General features: G+C 39.3%; 1 protein-coding gene across 1 annotated transcript; it reads right to left on the reverse strand.

Annotated features, from left to right (window-relative positions):
• Positions 1-2,671: 2,671 nt before the first annotated feature.
• On the reverse strand, positions 2,672-21,970 carry LOC126175569 (FAD-linked sulfhydryl oxidase ALR). Its single transcript, XM_049922427.1, has 4 exons — positions 21,844-21,970; positions 21,626-21,695; positions 13,669-13,816; positions 2,672-3,105 (listed from the first exon to the last, which is right to left on the reverse strand). Exons 1-4 carry the CDS (start codon positions 21,958-21,960, stop codon positions 2,943-2,945), a joined length of 498 nt encoding a protein of 165 aa, XP_049778384.1. The 5' UTR covers positions 21,961-21,970; the 3' UTR covers positions 2,672-2,942.
• Between the last annotated feature and the right edge of the window lie 470 nt (positions 21,971-22,440).

Genomic DNA, 22,440 nt, shown 5'->3' on the forward strand with positions numbered 1-22,440 from the left:
AGATTTCGACAGTACTGAGCAGCATCTTTTTTGAAGACAGTAGATAGGTGGATCAGTGAAATATTTAGTCATTTTGATATTAGGATCCCACAGCAAATTCAAGGGGACTACCAAGAAATATTATACAAGGTAACCCTATGCTGTCACATCATTTGTATCTGTTGTTTTCCTGTATGCAATGGCTCATAGCTCTGTTCATCAGTTTGATCAGTGATACATCCAGAAAATTAAGTTACCAATTGTTCTTTTTACAAAATCGAGGATAAAATAAAATCCTGAAAGACTAGCATTTTAACCAAGATGTCACATCATCATATGACAAAGTGAAAATTTATAACACAATGACAATTGTAGCAGTGAAGAAGATGGAGTTAAATAAAAAAGTGATGCCACCTCTGTACAAGGAGTAATGAGTGTTTATTTGTAATCAAGAATGATGTCACTAGCCAGAGATAATCACACTTTTGGCATCACATGGCAAATGGTGGGGCCTTCTACGCAGATCATAATGCAACTATAAATTCGTGGGCAACTTGGTGCCTTCAAAGCAGTTGTTGATTTGACTTCGAAGAGGTCTACCATAAAGAGAGGCAAATCATTTGTGAATAGCTTTGTAAATTGACCACAGCCTCTAAACTGCTGAGAAGTTTAAACTAAAGTAAACAGCAATCGTAAAGGCTGCACAGTATCATCACACGGAAAGTAGTTCTAATGTACATTAACCTTGCAACACTTTTTGGAATGTTACAATGAAGATTTAAAGCTATTTCATTGTTTAAATTCTTTGCCTTTCACTAACTGCAATAACATGTCAAGATTCAACGTGTAAGAACATGTTTCGGTACCCTAAACATCCCAACATTATGCTATACATCTCTATTGCTCCTACTGGTCCCTGTCATGCCTTTCCACCCTTTCTCAGAACATCCAAGGCTACAGTATCTGTAAAATTCTCTCCTGTCATTTCTATCTGAGTTTTATAGTACTTTCATCTCCACCCCTCCTTTTATCCTTCTAGTCTGTCAGTAAACATGTAACATTTGTGCACAGGTGGGTGCATCTCCCTGAACACACTTTATCTCACCTTATCTGTAATATGGGCAAAACGAATTTTCTGTTAGCAATCATATTTTTCCACTTTTGAAAATTAAGCATTCCACAGTAAAAGTCTGAGATTCTAAGCCTTTTAACCAATGTAATTATCAGCTATTTTGAATCTGAAACATTAAAATACATTTAACATTACTGTCCTTTGATATTTTGAGTTAATTTGATGACAGTCAAAACCACATGCAGAAAGATCACTATCTCTTACAATCTGTGTTAGATAAGTGCAGCTATTCATGGAAAGTCTTATAGTCAGCAATACATACTCATTTATTGTTTAATCTTCATGAATGAAAGTTAATTAAGAAATTGTTCCTGCTTCAATCAAATATAAATATTAACTACCACTATTATTACAGTATGGTAGTCAACACATACTGAGTTGTTAACGACAATGATACATTGCTATTTTTTAATTGCTAACAAGGGAACATCTCCATTGCACCCCCCTCAGATTTAGTTATAAGTTGGCACAGTGGATAGGCCTTGAAAAACTGAACACAGATCGATCGAGAAAACAGGAAGAAGTTGTGTGGAACTATGAAAAAATAAGCAAAATATACAAACTGGGTCGTCCATGCGTAGGATAGGCAATATTAAGGGCAATGTGAGGCGAGGAGCTTCGTGGTCCCGTGGTTAGCGTGAACAGCTGCGGAACAAGAGGTCCTTGGTTCAAATCTTCCCTCGACTGAAAATTTTAACTTTTTATTTTCAGTTTATGTAAAAAACTCTTATGTTTTCATCACTTTTTTTTGGAGTGATTATTACATCCACAAGAAAACCTAAATCGGGCAAGGTAGAAGAAACTTTTCACCCATTCGCCAAGTGTACTAGTTAGGTGGGTCGACAACATATTCCTGTCATGTGACGCACATGCTGTCACCAGTGTCGTACACAAAATATCAGACGTGTTTTCCTGTGGGGGAATCGGTTGACCTATGACCTTGCGATCAAATGTTTTCGGTTCCCATTGGAGAGGCACGTCCTTTCGTCAACTAATCACACGGTTTTGCGGTGCGGTCGCAAAACACGGACACTAAACTTATTACAGTGAACAGAGACGTCAATGAACGAACGGACAGATCATAACTTTGCAAAAATAAAGAAAGCAAAATTTTCAGTGTAGGGCAGATTTGAACCTAGGACCTCTCGTTCCGCAGCTGTTCACGCTAACCACGGGGCTCCTCGCCTCACATTGCCCTTAATATTGCCTATCTTACGCATGGACGACCCAGTTTGTATATTTTGCTTATTTTTTCATAGTTCCACACAACTTCTGCCTGTTTTCTCAATTGATCTGTGTTCAGTTTTTCAAAGCCTATCCACTGTGCCAACTTATAACTAAATCTGAGGGGGGTGCGATGGGGATGTTCCCTTGTAAGAAAATGTTCAGGTTTATCAAAATCACACTTATTTCCATAAAATTAAATCCAAGAACAGAGGTTATGACGGGGAAGTGCAGAAAAGAAGGAATATATAGAAAGCACATTTCACATCAAATTCATAGTAAAATTAATAATTTAGGGAAGAGACCAATAACTGTGACCAGATGACACAACACGAATCACAAAAGTAAATAAATTTATTTCAACTCAAGCACACAGTCTCAGTTAAGCTTCAAAATCTTTTCAATATCTTGAATTATTGGTCCTGAGTTTCTACATTTTATGTGAATACACAATTATAAATAATACATACAGACATACATACATAATACTACAGTAGCACTATTTAAATTTCATTTCACATAGCTCTCCTAAAATAACAGAAAATCACTTTTTCCTCCAGGAATGAAGTATCACAGAAATGATTTCTCTGCAGAGAACAAAATGTGACTAATCACAAGATCCATCTTTCCAACCATCCTTCCAACGCTCATCAACTAATGAACAGTCAAACTTTTCCTTACCTAGTTTGACATTTATATTATTATGAATTCTGCACAACCACTGAGAAAGGTCTTTTCTTGACTTGGTTTCAGGAGGGCTGACAGTAAGTCTGCAGGAGGAAAACAGACAATTAATACTATGTATGTGAAACAACAATGATATTAAAGATACTAGACTTTGGATGAACTAAGCAAGCCAACCAATTGGAATAAGTGTGAAAATAACTATTATAACAATTCTTGAAAACCTGGATGATGAACTGACATGAACTCACACATCAATTTGCATTTAATATCATAAAACTAGTAGCTATGAGGATTTCCTTTACCAAAAGTCAAAGTAGCACCAAGAAGTTCCATTCATAATGTGTTTTTGAAAAATCTGTTGTTCTTGTACTGTGTGTGATAAGTGTTCATTATCCAGCATTCAGAAAAATGCGTCAAGCCATTACTGAATACAAAATAACATATAAACACAAACAGATAATAATAATAATAATAATAATAATAATAATAATAATAATACTAGATTTGTTACTACTCTACTGATCTTAGGGCCAGTTACAAAGTTCAATAAGGAAAATTACGAATAAAAAAATGTACCTTCAAATGTTGAAGAAAAATTCTGTCCTCTTCTGAACACAATTTCTTCATAGATCTTCCACCATTCAACTGTACACTTCCGTTTTCTTGAGAATGGGTCTCAATAAACTGTTCCAGTTGGCGTTCCAGATGTTACAAGATAAATTGCAAATTAAACACTATGTTTCGAATAAAAACTCCTTATAAGAACTTTAATACTGGCCCTGTGACTCATTCACTATGGAAATTTATATTACAATATATTTTTTTATATATCCAGTTTCCAACATTATTTGTAACAATTCATTGTTGATTAGCTGTTGTTTACTGGTGATGGAAACTGTAGATCAGCTGTAAATTGTATTCGCCACAAAATTCACTTTTTGTCAGGAACGACAGAATTCTGAGAGATGGTAAGCTAACTGTGCTACAGCATAAAAAAAATTGAAAAGTGGGAAATTCCCAGTAAATTTCACTCCACAGCAGTACTTCACTTTAGTTTCTAGAAGTTTAATAGTTAATATTCTGTGTGTTTCCTTTATGCATTTACCAATGTCATTTCTTATCTTACATTCTTACACAAACAAGTGCGCACGCACCCACACGCACACACACACACATGCGGGCCCGTACACACACACACACACACACACACACACACACACACACACACACACACACACACACACAGAGAGAGAGAGAGAGAGAGAGAGAGAGAGAGAAGGCAACACCAATTCGCCTTCCTTTGTCTAAAAAGAACAAAACATATAACAATACAAAAGAAAGATAGAAAATAACAATGCCGAAATTATGGGTTAGACCAGACTAAGACACCTTCAACAAATATATTAGCTGAACATACGGCCAGGTAAATGGGGGCCTTAATTTCATTTGTATGTGAACTTCGTGGACGTTTACTGAATATCCCTTAGGCAAAAGCAACTTCCCTTGAGAAAGACAACAACAGTAAACATATCAATGGATTAATATGGTAAAATATTACAGAACTTATTGCAGCCACTATAATATGAGCTGGGATGTTATGGTATGAGTTACAGTCCAAATTTTTCATTTTTGACTCACATTTCTGAGATAAATGTTTCCTGATTACCTGCTCTCCCTGCACAGTGACATGAGTGATTCTTTCCAATATAAAAGATAAGACCAACAAAATAGTCTACAACACTATTGCATAATAACAACAAACCGTACGTGAAGAAGTTGCCACAATTCTTTCCCAGATGATTTTAAAAGTCCCTGCCACTCCCAGAACATAAGTGACAGAAAAAATTTGTGTTATGTCTACTTTCTAGAAATAAATTGGTTCCACACACACACACACACACACACACACACACAAAACTGCAGCCTCTGGCAGCTGAAGCCACACTTCAGATGTGCCTTCAACTGCCAGAGGCTGAATCGTGTGTGTGTGTGTGTGTGTGTGTGTGTGTGTGTGTGTGTGTGTGTGAGAGAGAGATCTATTTTCGATAGGCATTGTTGGTCGAAAGCTTATACTGGGACAGTCTTTTTGTTGTGCCTATCTGTGACTCGGAATCGCCACTGTACGGTGAGTAGCAACTTTCCTTTTCATAATATTGTTACATTCCATCCTGGACTTTCCATTGTTTGATGTATCCAAAAAAATCATTTACAACACAGCATTAAAAGTGTCAATGCCTTTGAGGCACGTAGGAATTGATGAAACACCTAAAATACGAACTTGCAACATTATAAATTGAAAATATTATGTGCTGTACATGAAACAACTTTTTTTAATAAAACTAGTTCTGAGCTAAGTAAGTCATCTCCTCAGGCCTGTGCAAATAACAGAACACCACATCCAGAATCACTGGAATAACAAGGAGAAGCACAAAAAAACCTACTGTATCTTCTCCTGAGCGGCTTTCTGCAGAAAGAAAGACTGAGATTTCACATCTCGTCCTCGGCGTAGAAGAAGCACTAGCTTGCAGTGGACAAAGATTGGAGTGTATACCACGCGGGGCATTTCTAAAGGTCCAGGGACTTGACAAATGCCTTTATAGGTGGTTTTTAATAAAGATAAGAGAAGGTGTATCTCTTTCCAGGCCAAGTATTAAAAACCAAGGTGAAAAATTTCAGTTGGATTTACATGGAAATGACGATTTTATCTCCTTGATCACTGTTCTGCTCATTCACCTGCTGATGTGCTGCAATCACAAGATGGAAATATAAAAACTTTGGATTAGCCAAAAAATAAGATGGCATTATATCAGCTGCTGGATCAGGATATCATATGGGCATTTAAGGCTTATCACCATGAACTGTTCACTTCAAAATAATAAATTCAGATGAGGAAATGCAAATGTTTTTGAAATATGTTAATGCTAAGAATGTTGTGTATTCAGTAGGCCTGGCATGGCAAAGCATTTTGATTAGGAATTGCTGAAACGTGTTGCATTGAATAAAATACTAATGATGAACACTGTAGTGACAAATTTCAACAGCAGTGACATCCAATCTGCATGTGATGTTCTGCAGTGCAGTATTCATCCTGAAGACTTGAACCCTTGGGTAGTTGTCGATAACGAAGAACCGATTTTGTAAATCATCGATGACAAGGGCATTGTTGATGATGTTCAAATTGATAGTAGTGAAGCAGATGAGGATGAAGAAATTGGAGCTGAAAAAGAAAGGACAGATGGAGTACACGTGGAATACTAGATAATATAAATAAAGTGATTACATGGATGGAGCAAAAAAGTAAACTGAGTGGTTGCACTCGATGAGCATTTAACAATACGCAATAATGAACTGAATGAAATGACATGCAGAAGAAAGCTGACTGACTTCATAAAAGCAACAGAGCAATGACTTACTGTGGCTTGCAGGCAGTGTTATAAGTTATCATACTGTATTTGATAGTTTGCTTTATATACCACATTGAAACTCATCTTACTGTTTGGCCAACGTCTGATATAAGTTTGTCTAACTGCTGTACATTATTTGTTAAGTTTCTGAAATGTTTTTACTTCTAATGTTTCTTTAAATTTAAATACAGTATAGTACAGTACGTATAACATTGCACTGCCTATTCTTCCTAACGGCTCACTCTTGATACATTGTGGGTACGCTATAATGCAGGAGTATAGGGCGCTCCCAACAATCGCCTTGTATCGGGCTTCATTATTCACTTCACAGACATTGCATGTAGTAGTGTATAAATTGTATTATTTAAGTTAATACAACAAATTTAATTATTAAGTTGAAGGTAATTGGTTAATGAAATTTTTTGAGATAAAAAATAAATGAGATTTTTGTGATTTTTTGTTTCTGTAAATGTAAGGGTCTTTTCTTATGACACCCAAATTACAAGTAATCTTTTATTCAATGCCACCAAATTAGGAAGTAGCACAAACAAAAAATCACACGGCTAAAATAAGAGCCATTCTACTGAGAAGTCATGGATCATAATGATTCTCCAAAACTTCCATTTGTCTCATGGAGTCAACTGTCACTGCAGTTATCAAGACAAAATAGAATGCGCAATATGCTACTAGGTGTGTGTGTGCGTGTGTTTAATTTATGCTCGAGTGGATGGGTACTGGAGGTGGGGGAGGGCAATGAATCATTCACAAATGACCCTTCCTACTCTTTTACTAACAAAAATAATTATTTAAGCATGCACTCTTATACTGTTTTGTTTCCAATGATACCCCCATAAGAGCCTACCACAGTTGCGTGTCCTGCAAGCCAGGTGTTGCTACTCACTAATATCCCACCCAACCCCAGTTTCATGAGATGCTTGCCACTTTGCATCACCTAGAGATGTGTGAAACTTGAAGTGAACTATCAGCACAGTTCTACTCAGAGGAAAATGTGTTGAAGGAAAATGAAAAAATAAAGCCACCATACACATTAGTACCAGGCATACAAATTAATAACTTCATTACAGGGACAGCATAGTGTGTCAATCTTACTACAGATGAAAAATGGGTCTCTCAGTTTATTCAGAATATGTTCTGGCCCTCAATTACAGCAGCAAGGAGAAGGATAATTACTCTCTCTCATATTGTAATACAATGTTAAATGAATTGGTATTTACATAGAGAGGTAGTTTCTGCAAGAACATCCAGAAGAACTGATGCCACAGACACTCGCTTTAAACTACTCTACAGTCTTGTAGCAGCAAGAGTTTAAATCTCCACTGAGAAGATATTTGCTTGGAGTAGTCTGTGTATTCTTCCAACTGCTCCAACAGTATGTACAGAGAAGAGGTCTGTTTAACATATGTTATTACCACATTGGATGCCTTACTTCATGCTTAACAGTTTCAAAGAGGTGCATTGTGGAGTAACTGCAACAACATCAACCTGACTTCAACCCCCCCCCCCCTCCCACTTGCAACAGTTCCAACCTTTTAATTCATAGCTACACACCTCGCATCACATCACATGCCATACACAGTAGTCAAAGTTTTAATCATCAGCAGACTTCACCTAAACGAGCTATCCCCTCTGCAGCTCTCTAGACAGCCACTCCTCTACTACAGACCAAGTTTGGCCTTCCACCTTAACATCCACTATCCTCCACTACTGTCATGATCACAGGAAACGGTCACAACAGTGCAGTGTTCTCAACCTCTCATTCCACGCACTCTCCCCTCCTTAACTGTCTGTATTATCCACGGGTCTCACTTTCTGCACTAAACCTGTATTTAATCATGCTCTTCACCCCCAATAGCTAATGACTCCATCATTATTCTCCAAACAGACAAGGGATCTACTACTGCGGTACTTGTCTACGGGAGTATGTAAGCGAAGATCTGCCATTCAGATTCAACCCCTGTGATTCAAACTGACCTGCAGTCCCTCCTTATAGACTCAGGCCCCTTACAAGGACTGACACCTCAATCCTTATAACTTCTTATCCCACTACAACCAGGAACCCCTAACTTCTACCTTCTTCCCAAAATCCACAAACCAAACCACTCGGGCTGTCCCATTGCTGGCTTCAAAGCACCAACCGAACAGATATCTGCCTTAGTTGATCAAAACCTGCAATTCACAGTACAAAGACTTCCCTCCTATATTAAAGACACCAACGATTTCCTAGATTGTCTGAAATCTGTGACTGTCCCACTCCCATCATACACCTTGCTTGCCTCAATGATGCCACCTCCCTCTACACAAACATCCTCCACATGCACAGTTTGTCTGCTACTGAACATTTCCTCAGTCAGCAGCTACATGATTCCAAAGCTATAACACCATTCCTGCTCACCTTAATCAATTTTATACTTACCAACAACTACTTAACCTTTCAGGGGCAGACATACAAACAAATCAGGGCACAGCCATGGGAACCAGGATGGCTTCTTCCTATGCCGACCTTTTCATGGTTCACTTGAAGGGGGCTTTTCTGAGATACAAAAGCCTTCAGCTCTTTGTTTGGTTTAGATACACTGATGACATCTTTGTCTTATGCACTCATGGTGAGGCTGACATGTTAAAATTCTTGGAATCTCTAAATACTTTCTCCCAATTAAATTTCAAATGGTCCTATCCCAAACGCCATGTCATGTTGCTTGAAGTTGATGTCATCCTCACTGAAGGCCAGCTACACACTTCTATTCACATTAATCCTACTACATCTACATCTATATTCTGCAAACCACTGTGAGGTGCATGGTAAAGGGTACGTCCCATAGTATCAGTTAGGAGTTAGGGTTTCCTCCTGTTTCATTCACGTATGGAGTGTGGAAAGAATGACTGTCTAAATGCCTCTGTCCATGCAGTAATTAATCTAATCTTATCCTCACGATCCCTATGTGAGTAATACATACGGGGTTGTAATATATCCCTGGAGGAATAATTAAAAGCTCATTCTTGAAACTTAATAGACTTTCTCAGAATAGTTTATGTCTGTCTTCAAGAGTCTACCAGTTCAGTTCCTTCAATATCTAACAAGCAACAGTACTTACATTCTGATAGGTGTCATCCTCTCCATGTCAAATGTTCCCTCCCACACAGCCTTGGCATTCGCAGCTGCAGATGCTTTACAGCAGTACACCACCATTCTCACCGCAGCCTTCACTGGATATGATTACCCCAGCAGCCTAGTTCAAAAGTGGATTTTCTGGACCATCACATCCAATCCTAGTACCGCAAATCCCTCCAAGAAACAACTTAGGAGTGTACCACTTGCCACTCAGTATCATCCTGATTTTTAATGTATTAATCAGCTTCTTCGACAGGGCTAAGACTTCCTAAAATCATGCCCTGAAATGAGGTCCATTATATCTGACATTTTGCCTACCAAAAACAGAAAAGCTTTTCACTGCCGCCGCCCCCCCCCCCCCCTTCCCCCAATCTCCGCAAATCCTTGTCAGACCATATACCCCTTCTGCACCCATCACCCATCTCCCTACCCTATGGCCCCTACCCCCATGACTATCCCTGCTGTAAGACTTGCCCTACATGCCCTCCAATCACCACCTATACCTGCCCTGTAACTGCCATAACATATACTATCAAAGGTTGGTTGGTTGGTTGGCTGGGGAAGGAGACCAGACAGCATGGTCATCGGTCTCATCGGATTAGGGAAGGATGGGGAAGGAAGTCGGGAGTGCCCTTTCAGAGGATTCATCCCGGCATTTGCCTGGAATGATTTAGGGAAATCACAGAAAACCTAAATCAGGATGGCCGGACGCGAGATTGAACCGTCGTCCTCCCGAATGCGAGTCCAGTGTCTAACCACTGCGCCACCTCGCTCGGTTTTACTATCAAAGGTAGAGCCACCTGTGACATGACATGTTGTATACCAACTGAGACATTGGTATGCCTTCTATATCGACATGACTAGCACCAAGTTGTTAGTTAGGAAAAATGGACATAGGCAGAGGGTGCATACTGGTGACACACAATATCCTGTTGCAGAGCATGCTCTGCAACATGACAGTCATGACCTCAGTGCCTTTGTCACCACATGTGCCATCTGGATTCTTCTCACAGAAACCAGTTTCTCAGAACTCCATAGGTGGGACTGTCACTTCGACATGTCTTTGGTTCTCACGACCTACCTGGACTTAATTTACGTTACTTTCTTCAGTCTCAGCATTTCTCCACAACTATTTCTTTCTTCACTCCTTTTTAGTTTTCTACGTCTTTCATTTACTGACCTGTCTTGGGACCTATGACCTTGCTGTTTGGTCCCCTCCCCCAAATCAAGCAACCAATCTGCTGTCCCCAACTCACCTCTATCACATACAATGCACTTATATTTCCGCTCCTATTACCTTGTGCACGATGTTTCAGTAGTAATCTCTCTCTCATATTACCATATCTTCCACTTTTAAGCTCTCAGGTTTCAAATATCACATGGTGCAGTCCCCAGCAATCAGCCTTTCCTTCTCATCCCACTTGGCATGTCTCCCCTGACCTGGGGTTCTGGGCGACTTTTCCAAACTCCACCCCTTTTTCTAAGCCTCACCCCATCCTTTTTCTTCACACCTCTTCCTTCCCCTTCAACCATTCTGCCAGAAGGAGCCACTGGCTCTGAACACTTGCAAACTTTGATACCTTCATCTGTGTGTTCTCCCGCCATAACTTGGTGAGTAGATTTTTTTTATCTATCCAATTACATTATATTTTCAAAAATTGAGTATTTTCATTGATATGATATGACTTAGGATAGACTGATACTCAACACAGTGTTGAGTCAGAAAACAGACAAATCTGAAAGTAGATTACTGGATATCATTTAGCCATCGAACAAAGTCCTTCATCAGATAAAGGATGCTGTCTGATAACTAAATAATATTCAACAGTCTACTTTTAAATTTGTCTGTTGTTGCTCAATGTCATCTCTGTGTGGTGAATGGTAATCTATCCCAATTCACTTTGATATAAAAAAATTAAGTTACATGATTAATGTTTTATTTGTTTGCAGGAACATGTCTGCAATACTAGTACAAACTGAAACCCATCCACCACAGTACTGTGCCACACTGCTGGAGGAGCCAAAACAATATGGCGCAACCCACTGACAAAGTGGAGATAGGCTGCACCATTCTGTTCAAATATGCAGTGAAAGAAGCCACCATGATTTAATTGAAGATGGGTACAATAATTCTGGTGTTTTATTTGATAATAGATAAAATAAAATGTCTACGAATCCTAAAAAAATGAAAAGCTATAAATTTATATAAACACAGTCTACAATATAACACAGGAATTAGCTTTCTTCAAGGAACGTCTTGGCAGAATAGGAGGAGTAACCCACAAGGAAACTCTTCAGTTTGGACTTGAAAGCACATGGAATGCCAGAATGCCTAGACTAAAGGATCGGGGTCGACAAGAGTTTCACAAACTACCACCACTTACTCTCCAAACCACCAATCTCTGAGCCAAAAATATTCTTTGAGAATGGTAAGAGTTACCCCAAAATATTTTACCACATGTCACAAGCGTATGAAAGTAAGCAAAAGTAGACTACTTTTCATGTTGAACTATCACTTACTTCAGACACTATTCTAATAATAAAAGTGGTAGCATTAAGTCTTTGAACGAGATCCTTAAAAAGGGCTTTCCATGACAATTTACTATCTATCTGAACACCTAGAAATCTGAGCTGTTCAGCCCAACTAATCATATGCCCTTTCTGGGTAATTAAAATGTCAGGTTTTGTTGAATTGTGTGTTAGAAACTGTAAAAACTGAGTCTTACTGTGATTTAGCATTAGTTTTATTTTCTACAAGAAATGGGCTTATGTCTTGAACTGCACTATTTGAAACAAAGCATCTGCACACAGAAGTATTTTTAAATCACCTGTAATACTAAAAGGTATATCATTTATATAAATAAGGAACAAGTGGCCCCAGCACTGATCCCTAGGGCATCCTCCCCCCCTTAACCATGCTCCACTCAGACCCCAGATCATAGCCATTCTCAGTACTGAAGAGAGTGACCTTTTGCTGTCTGCTCTTAAAGTAAGGGGTGAAGCAATTGTGAGTTACCCTCCATGTTCCGTAATAGTCCAACTTCTGGAGCAATATTTTCTTATCAACACAATCAAATACCTTAGTTAAATCAAAAATGACACCTAGAATTCTAAACCTTTGTTTAATCCATCCAGTACCACACAAAGAAAAGAGAATATAGCATTTTCAGTTGTTAAACCACTTCTAAAACCAAACTCTACATCTGACAGCAAATTATGTGAAATGAAATTATCCTTACATACACTGCCTTTTCAATAACTTTGAGAAACACTGATGACATAGAAATAGGTCAAAGTTGTCTACATTACTGTTGTTCCTGATGGCCAGATTGTGTAACAATTTCCTTGGTTAAAGCAATAACCTCTTCAAAACATTTCTTAGAGAGGCAGAGAAGTATGGTTTCATTTCTCATCAAGGTCTACACAGATTGAATGGACACAGGTTGTGAAGGAAATTGGTCATGCCCCATAGAAGGAAATAATTACACAATACTCCCTAAATGATAAAGGAGAGCTTGGGAAAACCTACATCTGGACTGCCAGATCAGGAACTGAACTGTGGTCATCATGAATGTACATCCCATGCCATAACCACTGTTCTCTCTGTCTGTGTTTCTCAAGAGAGAAGGCATAACTGACCTGTTTACTGGATGATGGTATAATGCAAGTAACAATAAAATATATACAACACTGTTACCACACACTGCTATCAACTAGACTAAATAGACACAATTATTACACACGAAGGAAAGAAATTTTTTCCTGAAAGGCAGTTGACCAACACTGGTGAATGTACCACGTAACAGTGCTACAAAACTGTTTTCCTTACATATGATGAATATATGAAATAATCAACTGTAATGTTCTGGCTTATAATCACCATTATATAATTAAAATAAGATCATGAATAATTCTAGGTAAGGAAAATACATGTCGACTTCTCGACAAATAGACTCAAATATCAATACTACTTTTTGTGCTGTGCAGCATTACTACAGAAAATATTCAAGAGCCTGACAGCAGCACTCATACTACAAGGATCTCGCCTTAGTAACTAACCTGTCAGGAAAATCTCATGCTGCAAAAATGATAAAATTGATAAACATACTTACTGTTGGCGCAAATCTTCTGCACAATGATCACAAGGATAAAATTTGGAGAATAATGTGAAGAACTGTGCCATATCAGTCCTCTCCTTCTGTGATGGTGTATCTGGATAGTAAGCAGCCATGGTGTGTAAGAAGCCCCATGTCTGTCGTCCTGGGGAAAAAAAAATCTTTATGTTAACTTAATAATCAGAGCATTAAGCTAATGTAACTTTTTCAGGCAATATATTAGAGGCTGACATAAATAGCGCGGGGTGCAGTTTATAAACACAGTCTTTATGCCATTATAATTAATACTTGCAAGTAAATATGTAGTTGTATATGTAGTGTTTACAGTAATATGAGTTGCAGACAGGTACAACAAAAAGACTGCTAAACAAGTAAGCTTTCTGCCAAAAGACCTTCTGAATTACACAACATACACACACACACACACATATTCATGCAAATGTGAGTGTGTGTGTGTGTGTGGGGGGGGGGGGGGGGTAATTCAGAACAATACCTTGATTCATGAGTAGATATGGCTAAGGATTGTGGCAGTTGCAGAATCTTGATGAGGCAGTTGGCTGCTGTTTGCAAACTGCTTGTAGCTGCATTCAGTTGTCAATCATCTTAGCATGATTGCTGTGGATTGCAGTGGTAATGGAGTGGTCATCAGTCTCCTGCAGCAAATGTGCTATGGAGCTTGCCAGTTACCCCTGTTGCTGACATAGTACACAGAGAGCCCCAGTCTGAATGGATGCCAAGTTGCTTCCAGATCTGGAGCTGTTTCCCACTAAAAGTGCTGTGTGATAAATGGCTGAAAGGGCAATCATAATACTTTTAATTTATACGACTGAGACTTTGCCTCCCACTGACACTGATATTGAGCCAGTGTCCCTTGCTGCTGCTGCTCAAGGAGTGGTCACTCTTCTTTGAGATATGGGTAACCGCAGATGGAAAAAAAAGGGGTCAACAGAAATGTCCAATTCCACTCATCTGCTTTGACCCATGATGTAACGGTGTCGTGGTGTGCGAGGTCGCTATGGCACAGAGATCTTGAGTTGACTGTGTTTGTAGATGTAATGTTGTTTTATTTGTTGGTGCCTTCTGGTAGTGGATGTGGACATGATGAGTTTAACATGTGAGTACTGGGTTGATTTGAGTTTTGATTGTCATTGTGCTAATGGGGTTTACAGTTTAGGTAGTTGGTGCAGCAACGTGAGTTGTGAAAGTGTTTTCAGTGAGTTATTACAGCCTCTTTCGTTTATGTTAGGTTTGATGTGTGTGTGTGTGTGTGTGTGTGTGTGTGTGTGTGTGTGTGTGTGTGTGTGTGTGTGTGTGCGCGCGCGCATGTCCACTCGCGTGTGGTGGCCAACCTAGGTGGTATTGCTGGAGGCTTTTGTTGGTAAGTAACTTTTGTTTTGGGTTTATTATATAATAATTGCGATGTTTTGTGTGTTGTATATTTATCGTAGGCCGGCTGTTTTTTTAACTGATGTAGTGAATACGGGTCATTTGGGTTTTTGAATTGCTTGTGTTTTGGTTCCACTTTTCAGAATTGTAAGTGTTGGTTTTTTGGTGTCAGTAGTTGTGGTTTAACTATATAGGTTCGATTGTTGGTGTAGCATAATTTTGTAATTTCAATTCCCAACTTTAAACCCCCTATTTTCCGTGGCTGCCCCATTAGTTTCATTTTATTTTTGAAGTGAGATATGTTATTGTGTCATTTTTATTTTTGTTCATGTTTGTTGGCATGTGCATGTTAGTGGCATCACTGTCATCATGGGTCACAGCAGATGGGTGGAATTGGATGCTTCTGCAAAAAAAAAAAAAAAAAAAAAAAAAAAAAAAAAAAAAAAAAAAAAAATCCGTTAACTGTACGCCACTGCAATGATTAGCATACAATCACCCTCTTCTTCCACTGCCTTTAGCCTTGCAAAGTCATATGAATAGGTTGCTAGACCACAGCATCAAACAGCTACATACAGAAAAAAAGTTTAGACCTTCACGGAACTTTATCACGGTCTGCTGATAATTTTTACTTATGGACCGTCTGACAGCAGCTGAATAAAACACAATTTTAGTGCCATACGCGCCGGCAACAGAAACCAAAACATTGCATTGAAACAAGCGTTCAGTTCATAGTGCTGTGGAATCTGGAAAAAAACTGCAAATTGGCATTCATAAGAAGAAGAACAACACCAAAAATGCAAAAGAAATTGTCCATGCAACCTGCCACTGAAAGTGCTTTGCAGAAAATAAAGGTGAAACGCCTTATGTAATATTACACGCAACTGAGGAAGACAGGACTACAAAAGTTGAAGATGTCTTCATGGAACTAATAGACCTTTTTTGAGCAAGTCACCAATGAGAAAGGGATTAGTAACCATAATGCCATTATAGGAATAGAAGCCATCACAGATAAACGTCCATAAAGAAAGAAAGTATTTCTGTTTGGTAAAACTGATGCAGTAGTAAACATACCAGTAAATAAAATATGAACTGACAACATTTAAGGAAAGTTGCTACTCACCATATGGCAGAGATGCTGAGTCGCAAGTCTTTTTGTTGTGCCTATACGCGACTCAGCATCTCCACTATATGGTGAGTAGCAAATTTCCTTTTCACATATCAAGCAAAGTTATAAAATATGGCAAAGACCCTCCTTGGTTTAATAATATCATGCACAGAATGTTGCAGAAACATAAATTAGTACTCTGTTGATAAAAAAAAGACACTGCAATGAAGTGACAGAAAAACTGTTGGAGCAAATCTTTGATGTGATGTTCATATGTAATATGTACCAAAGTGATATCAGATACTTGTACGTTGCATAATTTAGGTTTTTTGAATTTACCGCAGTTTTATGATACTGTTTATAACAGAAAATGTTTTACATGTGGTGCAAACATAGACACCAGGCTCGGCTGTGTTTCCACAATCTTTATTTCAAATTCACATTTACTGGATTCTCCAACTCTCAACAAAATTATCAGCCTTCTACCTAACCTAGACCTCAGGCTATGTTGCAGATCAATCTGTCACAGCAACTGAGATTTCGCAGGGTGGGGGTGGTGTTTGCTATCACAAGGTAGCCTAATGATCACAGAAGTGTCCGATTCCACCCATCTGCTTTGACCCATGTCGTCATCAATATGGTGGAAATGACCAATCTCAATGCCTCCAATATGGCGCCTATGACACCACTACATAAACACGAAAATTCATATAAAAATAACAAACACATCTCCCTCCAAAAATACAATCAAACTAATGCCACCAGCGCAGCAAATTGGGGACCCCACAAAACCTCACAACTCGCGAACAAGAGACCCAAAACAACAACTACGTACCACGAAAAAATTCCAGCGCTACACGCTAGGTCATCTGCCCCAATCAAACACAGCCCCCCCCCCCCCACACACACAAAAAAACAACCAAAGAAAACTCCCAACCCACCAACCCCAAGGGTCCCCCCCCCCAAAAAAAAAAAAAAAATATTCACCTTCCCCAAAAAACAAAAATCCACCAACAAATAAATACCACAAAATAAACAAAACTCAATCACACACTACAACTCAAAAACAACTGCAACAAAACAGGTCCTACACAACATAATCATAAAACACCCCCCCCTACCCTACCCACCTAAATCCACAAACACCCCCCCCCCTCCCCTGCCACAAACAAAACCACCCAACTAACCACCCCTGGGCTATACATTTTACCAACAGCCCTAAAAAAACGTGGAAAATGCAATACTCTCCAGGGACACTCTTCTGCCAGCAATACTAATCTAAAAGAGATTGCAGCTTAGAAGGGTGCCTCTTCCCCCTCCCTATGACTGATTTAACCACCCCCAAAACCCCTCTATTGTATTAGAACACACCCCTGTTTCATAATTTTTGAACTCTCAACTATGATTTACAACTAAATGATCATAACCCTTCTCCCCCCCCCCCCCCCATACGACGAAAAAGCATCTGATACTACCATACTCCCGTCCTCTATATACTCATCAATTAACCCCACCAATTCTCTCTTTGTACGCCCTCCAAAAGGCTGAAAAACAATCCGCATACCCACCCTCTGAAATAATGCCCCCCACCTGTAAGCCAACCGGATACTTACCCCTTCCATATTCTCTCTTCCCAAACTGTGATTCATCTATCTCAACCACCATCCCTGGCCCACCCAACTTACCCCTATACTTCAAATATCCTTAACAAACATCCCTACAAAAAGAAAACCAATCTAAAACTGTCCTCTCACTCACTCCAGTCTCATGTGCGCAAAAGCTGATAGAGGGCAGTGAAAAATAGACAAGTCAGAAAATAAAAGATGTAGAACACTGAGATGGAGTGAAGAAAGGAGTAGTTACTGTGAATAAATGCTCAGGCAGAAGGAATTAACATAAATTAAGGCCAGGTGCATGGTGAGAACCAAGGACATGTTGTAGTGCTAGTTCCGCAGAGTTCTGTGAAACTGGTGTCTGAGATATAAACCCAGATAGCGTGTGTGGTGAAACAGGCACCGAGGTCAAAACTGTCATCTTGTACAGCATGCTGTGAAACAGGATATTGTGTGTTATCTGTATACACCCTCTGCCTACGTCTGTTCATTGTGACTGATAAATGGGTGTACCAATGCAGATGTAAAAGGTTGAACAGTGTTTACATGACAGGTGGTATATGACATGTATTGTTTCACAGATGGTTCTCCCTTTAATGCTATATGTTATGCCAGTTACAGGACTGGAATAGGCAGTGGTAGAAGAGTACTTAGGGCAAGTCTTGCACTGGGTACGGTCACAGGGGTAGGAGCCACAGAGTAGGGAGATGGGTGCACAAGAAGCATAGGGTCTGATAAGGATGTTGTGGAGATTTTGAGGGTGCCAAAAAGCTATTCTAGGTGTGGTGGCAAAATCTCAGACACAATGGATCTCATTCCAGGGCATGATTTTAGGAAGTCATAGCCTTGACAAAGTAGCTGATTGATACATTCAAGACCAGGATAACACTGGGTGACTTCGGAGCACACTACTTATCACCCAGTATTATCCTGGTCTTGAATGTATCAATCAGCTACTTTGCTCTATGCAGCCTCCTACCACAACATATTCCAGCCCCATATCTGGCAAAACATATACTATCAAAGGGAGAACCACCTGTGAAACGACACGTCATATACCAGCTGTTATGTAAACACTGTTCAGCATGACTACCGTCCAGTTATCGGTCAGGATGAATGGGCATAGGCAGAGGGTGCATATAGGCAACACACAATATCCTGTTCCACAGCATGCTATACTTTAAGATGACAATCATGACCTCGGTGCCTGTTTCACCATCTGCGCCATCTGGATTCTTCCTCCCCTTGCCTTAATTTATGTTCATTCCTTCAGTCTCATCAGCATTTATTCACAGTAAATACTCCTTTCTTCACTCCATCTCAGTTTTCTACATCTTTCATTTTCTAACGTGTTCATTTTGCACCGTACCCCCTCCCACAATGTACTTAGCTTTCCACTCTTATTAACTCGTGCAGGATGATTTAGTGGTAATCTCTGTCTTTCATATTACCCTGTCTTCCACCTTTAAGTGCTCAGATTTTCATATCTTGTCTGCTGCAGTACCCAACAATCAGTCTTTCCTTCTCATCCCATCCAGTAAGTCTCTCATGACCCGGGTTCTGGGTAACTTTTCTAAACTGTACCACTTTCCCTAAATCTCTGCAGTCCTTTTTCTTCATCCCTCTTCCTTCCCCTTCAACTCTTCCACCAGGAGGAGGAGCCCCTGGCTCCAAAAGCTTGTAAAAGTTAGGCCTAAATCTCTCTCTCTCTCTCTCTCTCTCTCTCCTGTGTGTGTGTGTGTGTGTGTGTGTGTGTGTGTGTGTGTGTGTGTGTGTGTGTGTTCTCCTGCTGCCGCTTGATGAGTAGATTTTTTTTTTTAATCTGTCCATTTACATTAAAACATCAATATGGTATGGGATGATCATGTAAAATGAGTATGGGGGGAAGATGAATGGGACAGTCTTATTTGTTGGAGGGTTCTGGGTAAGATGATGGATCTGTAAAGTATGCTGCATACAAGGTGCTACTAAGACTGATTACAGAGCATTGTTACAGCATTTGAGATGACAGCAGGTATCAAAGGAATTCAAACACAGGCTGCTAGCAGCTTAGCAGGGTGGCATGGTCCACATGACATGAAATTGTAACAGAAATGCTTGGGCAACTTTAGTCTTTATGAAACTGCTGCATCCTCCAGATCCGTAGCTATACCTAAGTACAAATGTTGGTTTGGGCATTTTGAATTAAGTTAAGTCACATTTAAATGAGCCTGCTCCGAGGCAGCATATTTCTTACGAAACCCAGGCAGGCAAATTTAAAGAACTTTTTTCACAGAAGACTGTGTGAACATTATGTTGCCACCATCAGATATATATCTTGCAGGGCTCAAAGAGTAAGTTACAAAATATTACGGTATGCGTTGAGACATATAGACAGCAATTTTGCCTACGCTCAATATTTAAAGGGAACAGGACATAAAACTGCCAATTTGGTATGAAGTGCTTTCTGCCCTGTGCAGAGCATTGGTTTGTGGAGTATGTATGTAAATAATTCTAAATGTTCATTGATACAGAATTGTAAATAACAGGAAAGTAAGTTAAACCTTCTATAAGGGTTATGACGGGACTAACTGAAGTGTTTGTTACTGTTTCACCATTTCACAGTCAAATGGTCACCTTCCAACTGAAGCTAGAACTATGTCTACATTACAAATCAGCCTTTCACCCCAACCTACATTCCAGCAACTAACACAGATACAAAAAGGATATTATCTGTGTTCTCTTCTCTTTTCGTTTGCATCTATGTGGAATCATACACCTCATAATAGGACAAAGTCAATAACCAGTATTGGTACATACAGCCGACCCATTATGAAACAACAGCTTCAAATGTATCATAGAATTTAAAGAGCGTGTGGAATGAGAGTAGGGCAGACAAGCTACAGATTTCTTATCCCTGTGACTTGATTCTAGATCAGAAACTTAAGGATTTTACATGCGTGCATCTGGAAAGAAGTCAGTGAGTACATAATGATATTGTAACAGCAATAAGCTGCAATCCATTTATTTATGTTAGGTGTTGGAGCATTAATTCAAAGAATTTTTGGATGTGTTATACCTGGGTTCAGTGCATGTGTATTATTTATATAAAATTAGTAACTAGTCTGGGGAGGGTAGGGTTGAATGGGTAGCATGATAAATATATTTCAACTGATGTAACAAATAAATGAAGTGTTATGAAGTATTCTTGAAAAATTATGTAGTAAAAAGAAGGATTGTTTACTACTCGAAACTCAGGCATCAATTTGTCCATAACTTCCTTTTTATGCTGGCAGATAACTGAAATGAATTATCTGGGAAATCAGATTCTCCGTCCACCACAGCTATGGAATATAATCCAAACGCACTATCTGCACCTCGCTTTTAGTTAGGGCCTATGTCTGAGAAACAACAACTGCGCAAGCTCATTTAAATGCGACTTATAGGTAATTTTAGGGCTGTTAGCATATACATCACACTGTATCAGTATTGGTTAACTTAATTCAAAATGCCCAAACCAACATCTGTACTTAGGTACAGCTATGGAGCTGGGGGATTCAGCAGTTTCATAAAGACTTAAGTTGGACACTTATTTATTCTTCCATGTGTCGTGGGACAATTTAATGCACGGCTACAGATACAGGACATGACCCACAATGTCATGAGTCTAATATCATTGAGAACAACTTATCCCAAACTGTGACACTGTCCATATTAATTTATATGTCTCCAACATTTAAAATCAAATAACAGTATTAGTTTCTGTATAAACTCGCGAAGAGAGACTATCTTTACTGTATCAGGTATAATACCACGCATTTTGCTATCATAAATGCACAAAGCTATGTATAGGTAAGAAACCATTACATACCTAACTCATCTCTGTCCAGGGGACAGTCTGTCCTTTGCTGCTGAGGCGGTGATGGGTTTTTGTCGCGCACCTACAAACACCACGGTCATCATGAATACGACAAATACCAACTTGCCGATACAGCTGACGAATCGACACAGAATATTATGCAATGTTTGAGGTTAACACAATGACAACGAAACACATAGAACATAGTAACGCATACTGTGAAACATTACGTTCTCAGAGTCCAGTGTCTTTTTCTGCATTTTAGCCCATGTCTTAAAATCAGTGCAAGCACGGCAGGGTTTATCATTCACACCATCATTAAAACCTTCCCGGCCTCTAGTCGCCATACTGACAACATTGGAGTCAGGGAACTTCGGAAGAGCTGCAAATAGGCACCCGGGGCCAGTAAGCAAGCAGCGTTTAAGTTGCACGAAAGTATGTGCAGACAAAATGTAGCGTACGGACCGACAAAGTGGGCAGATGAGAAGCGTACGCTATCTGGGAAATTTGTCTTGGAGATCTGAACTACACTGTTCGAATCAGTGCGCGCAAACTACATCTGTACAGGCAAATCACAGTCTGTGGACTGGAAATTGCCGCAAAACTGTTGCGCGAAACTTGTTTGAGTCTGCTGTTTGTTCAGTCGAGTGTTTCTCATCTTTCAGCCCGCATTGTATTTTAGTTTCGGTGGTTCTACGTCAGTGCTCCAAACTTCTGAATTTATTGAAATAATATATGCAAGAGTGATACATGGTTGTGGAATGTTAAAACGAAGCAATATAACGATCTAAATGCTTATAATTTCGAACGTCTATTACAGTTTGTTC

Source organism: Schistocerca cancellata, chromosome 3 (genome assembly GCF_023864275.1).
Source record: "Schistocerca cancellata isolate TAMUIC-IGC-003103 chromosome 3, iqSchCanc2.1, whole genome shotgun sequence".
In the NCBI taxonomy this organism is placed as follows: Eukaryota; Metazoa; Arthropoda; class Insecta; order Orthoptera; family Acrididae; genus Schistocerca; species Schistocerca cancellata.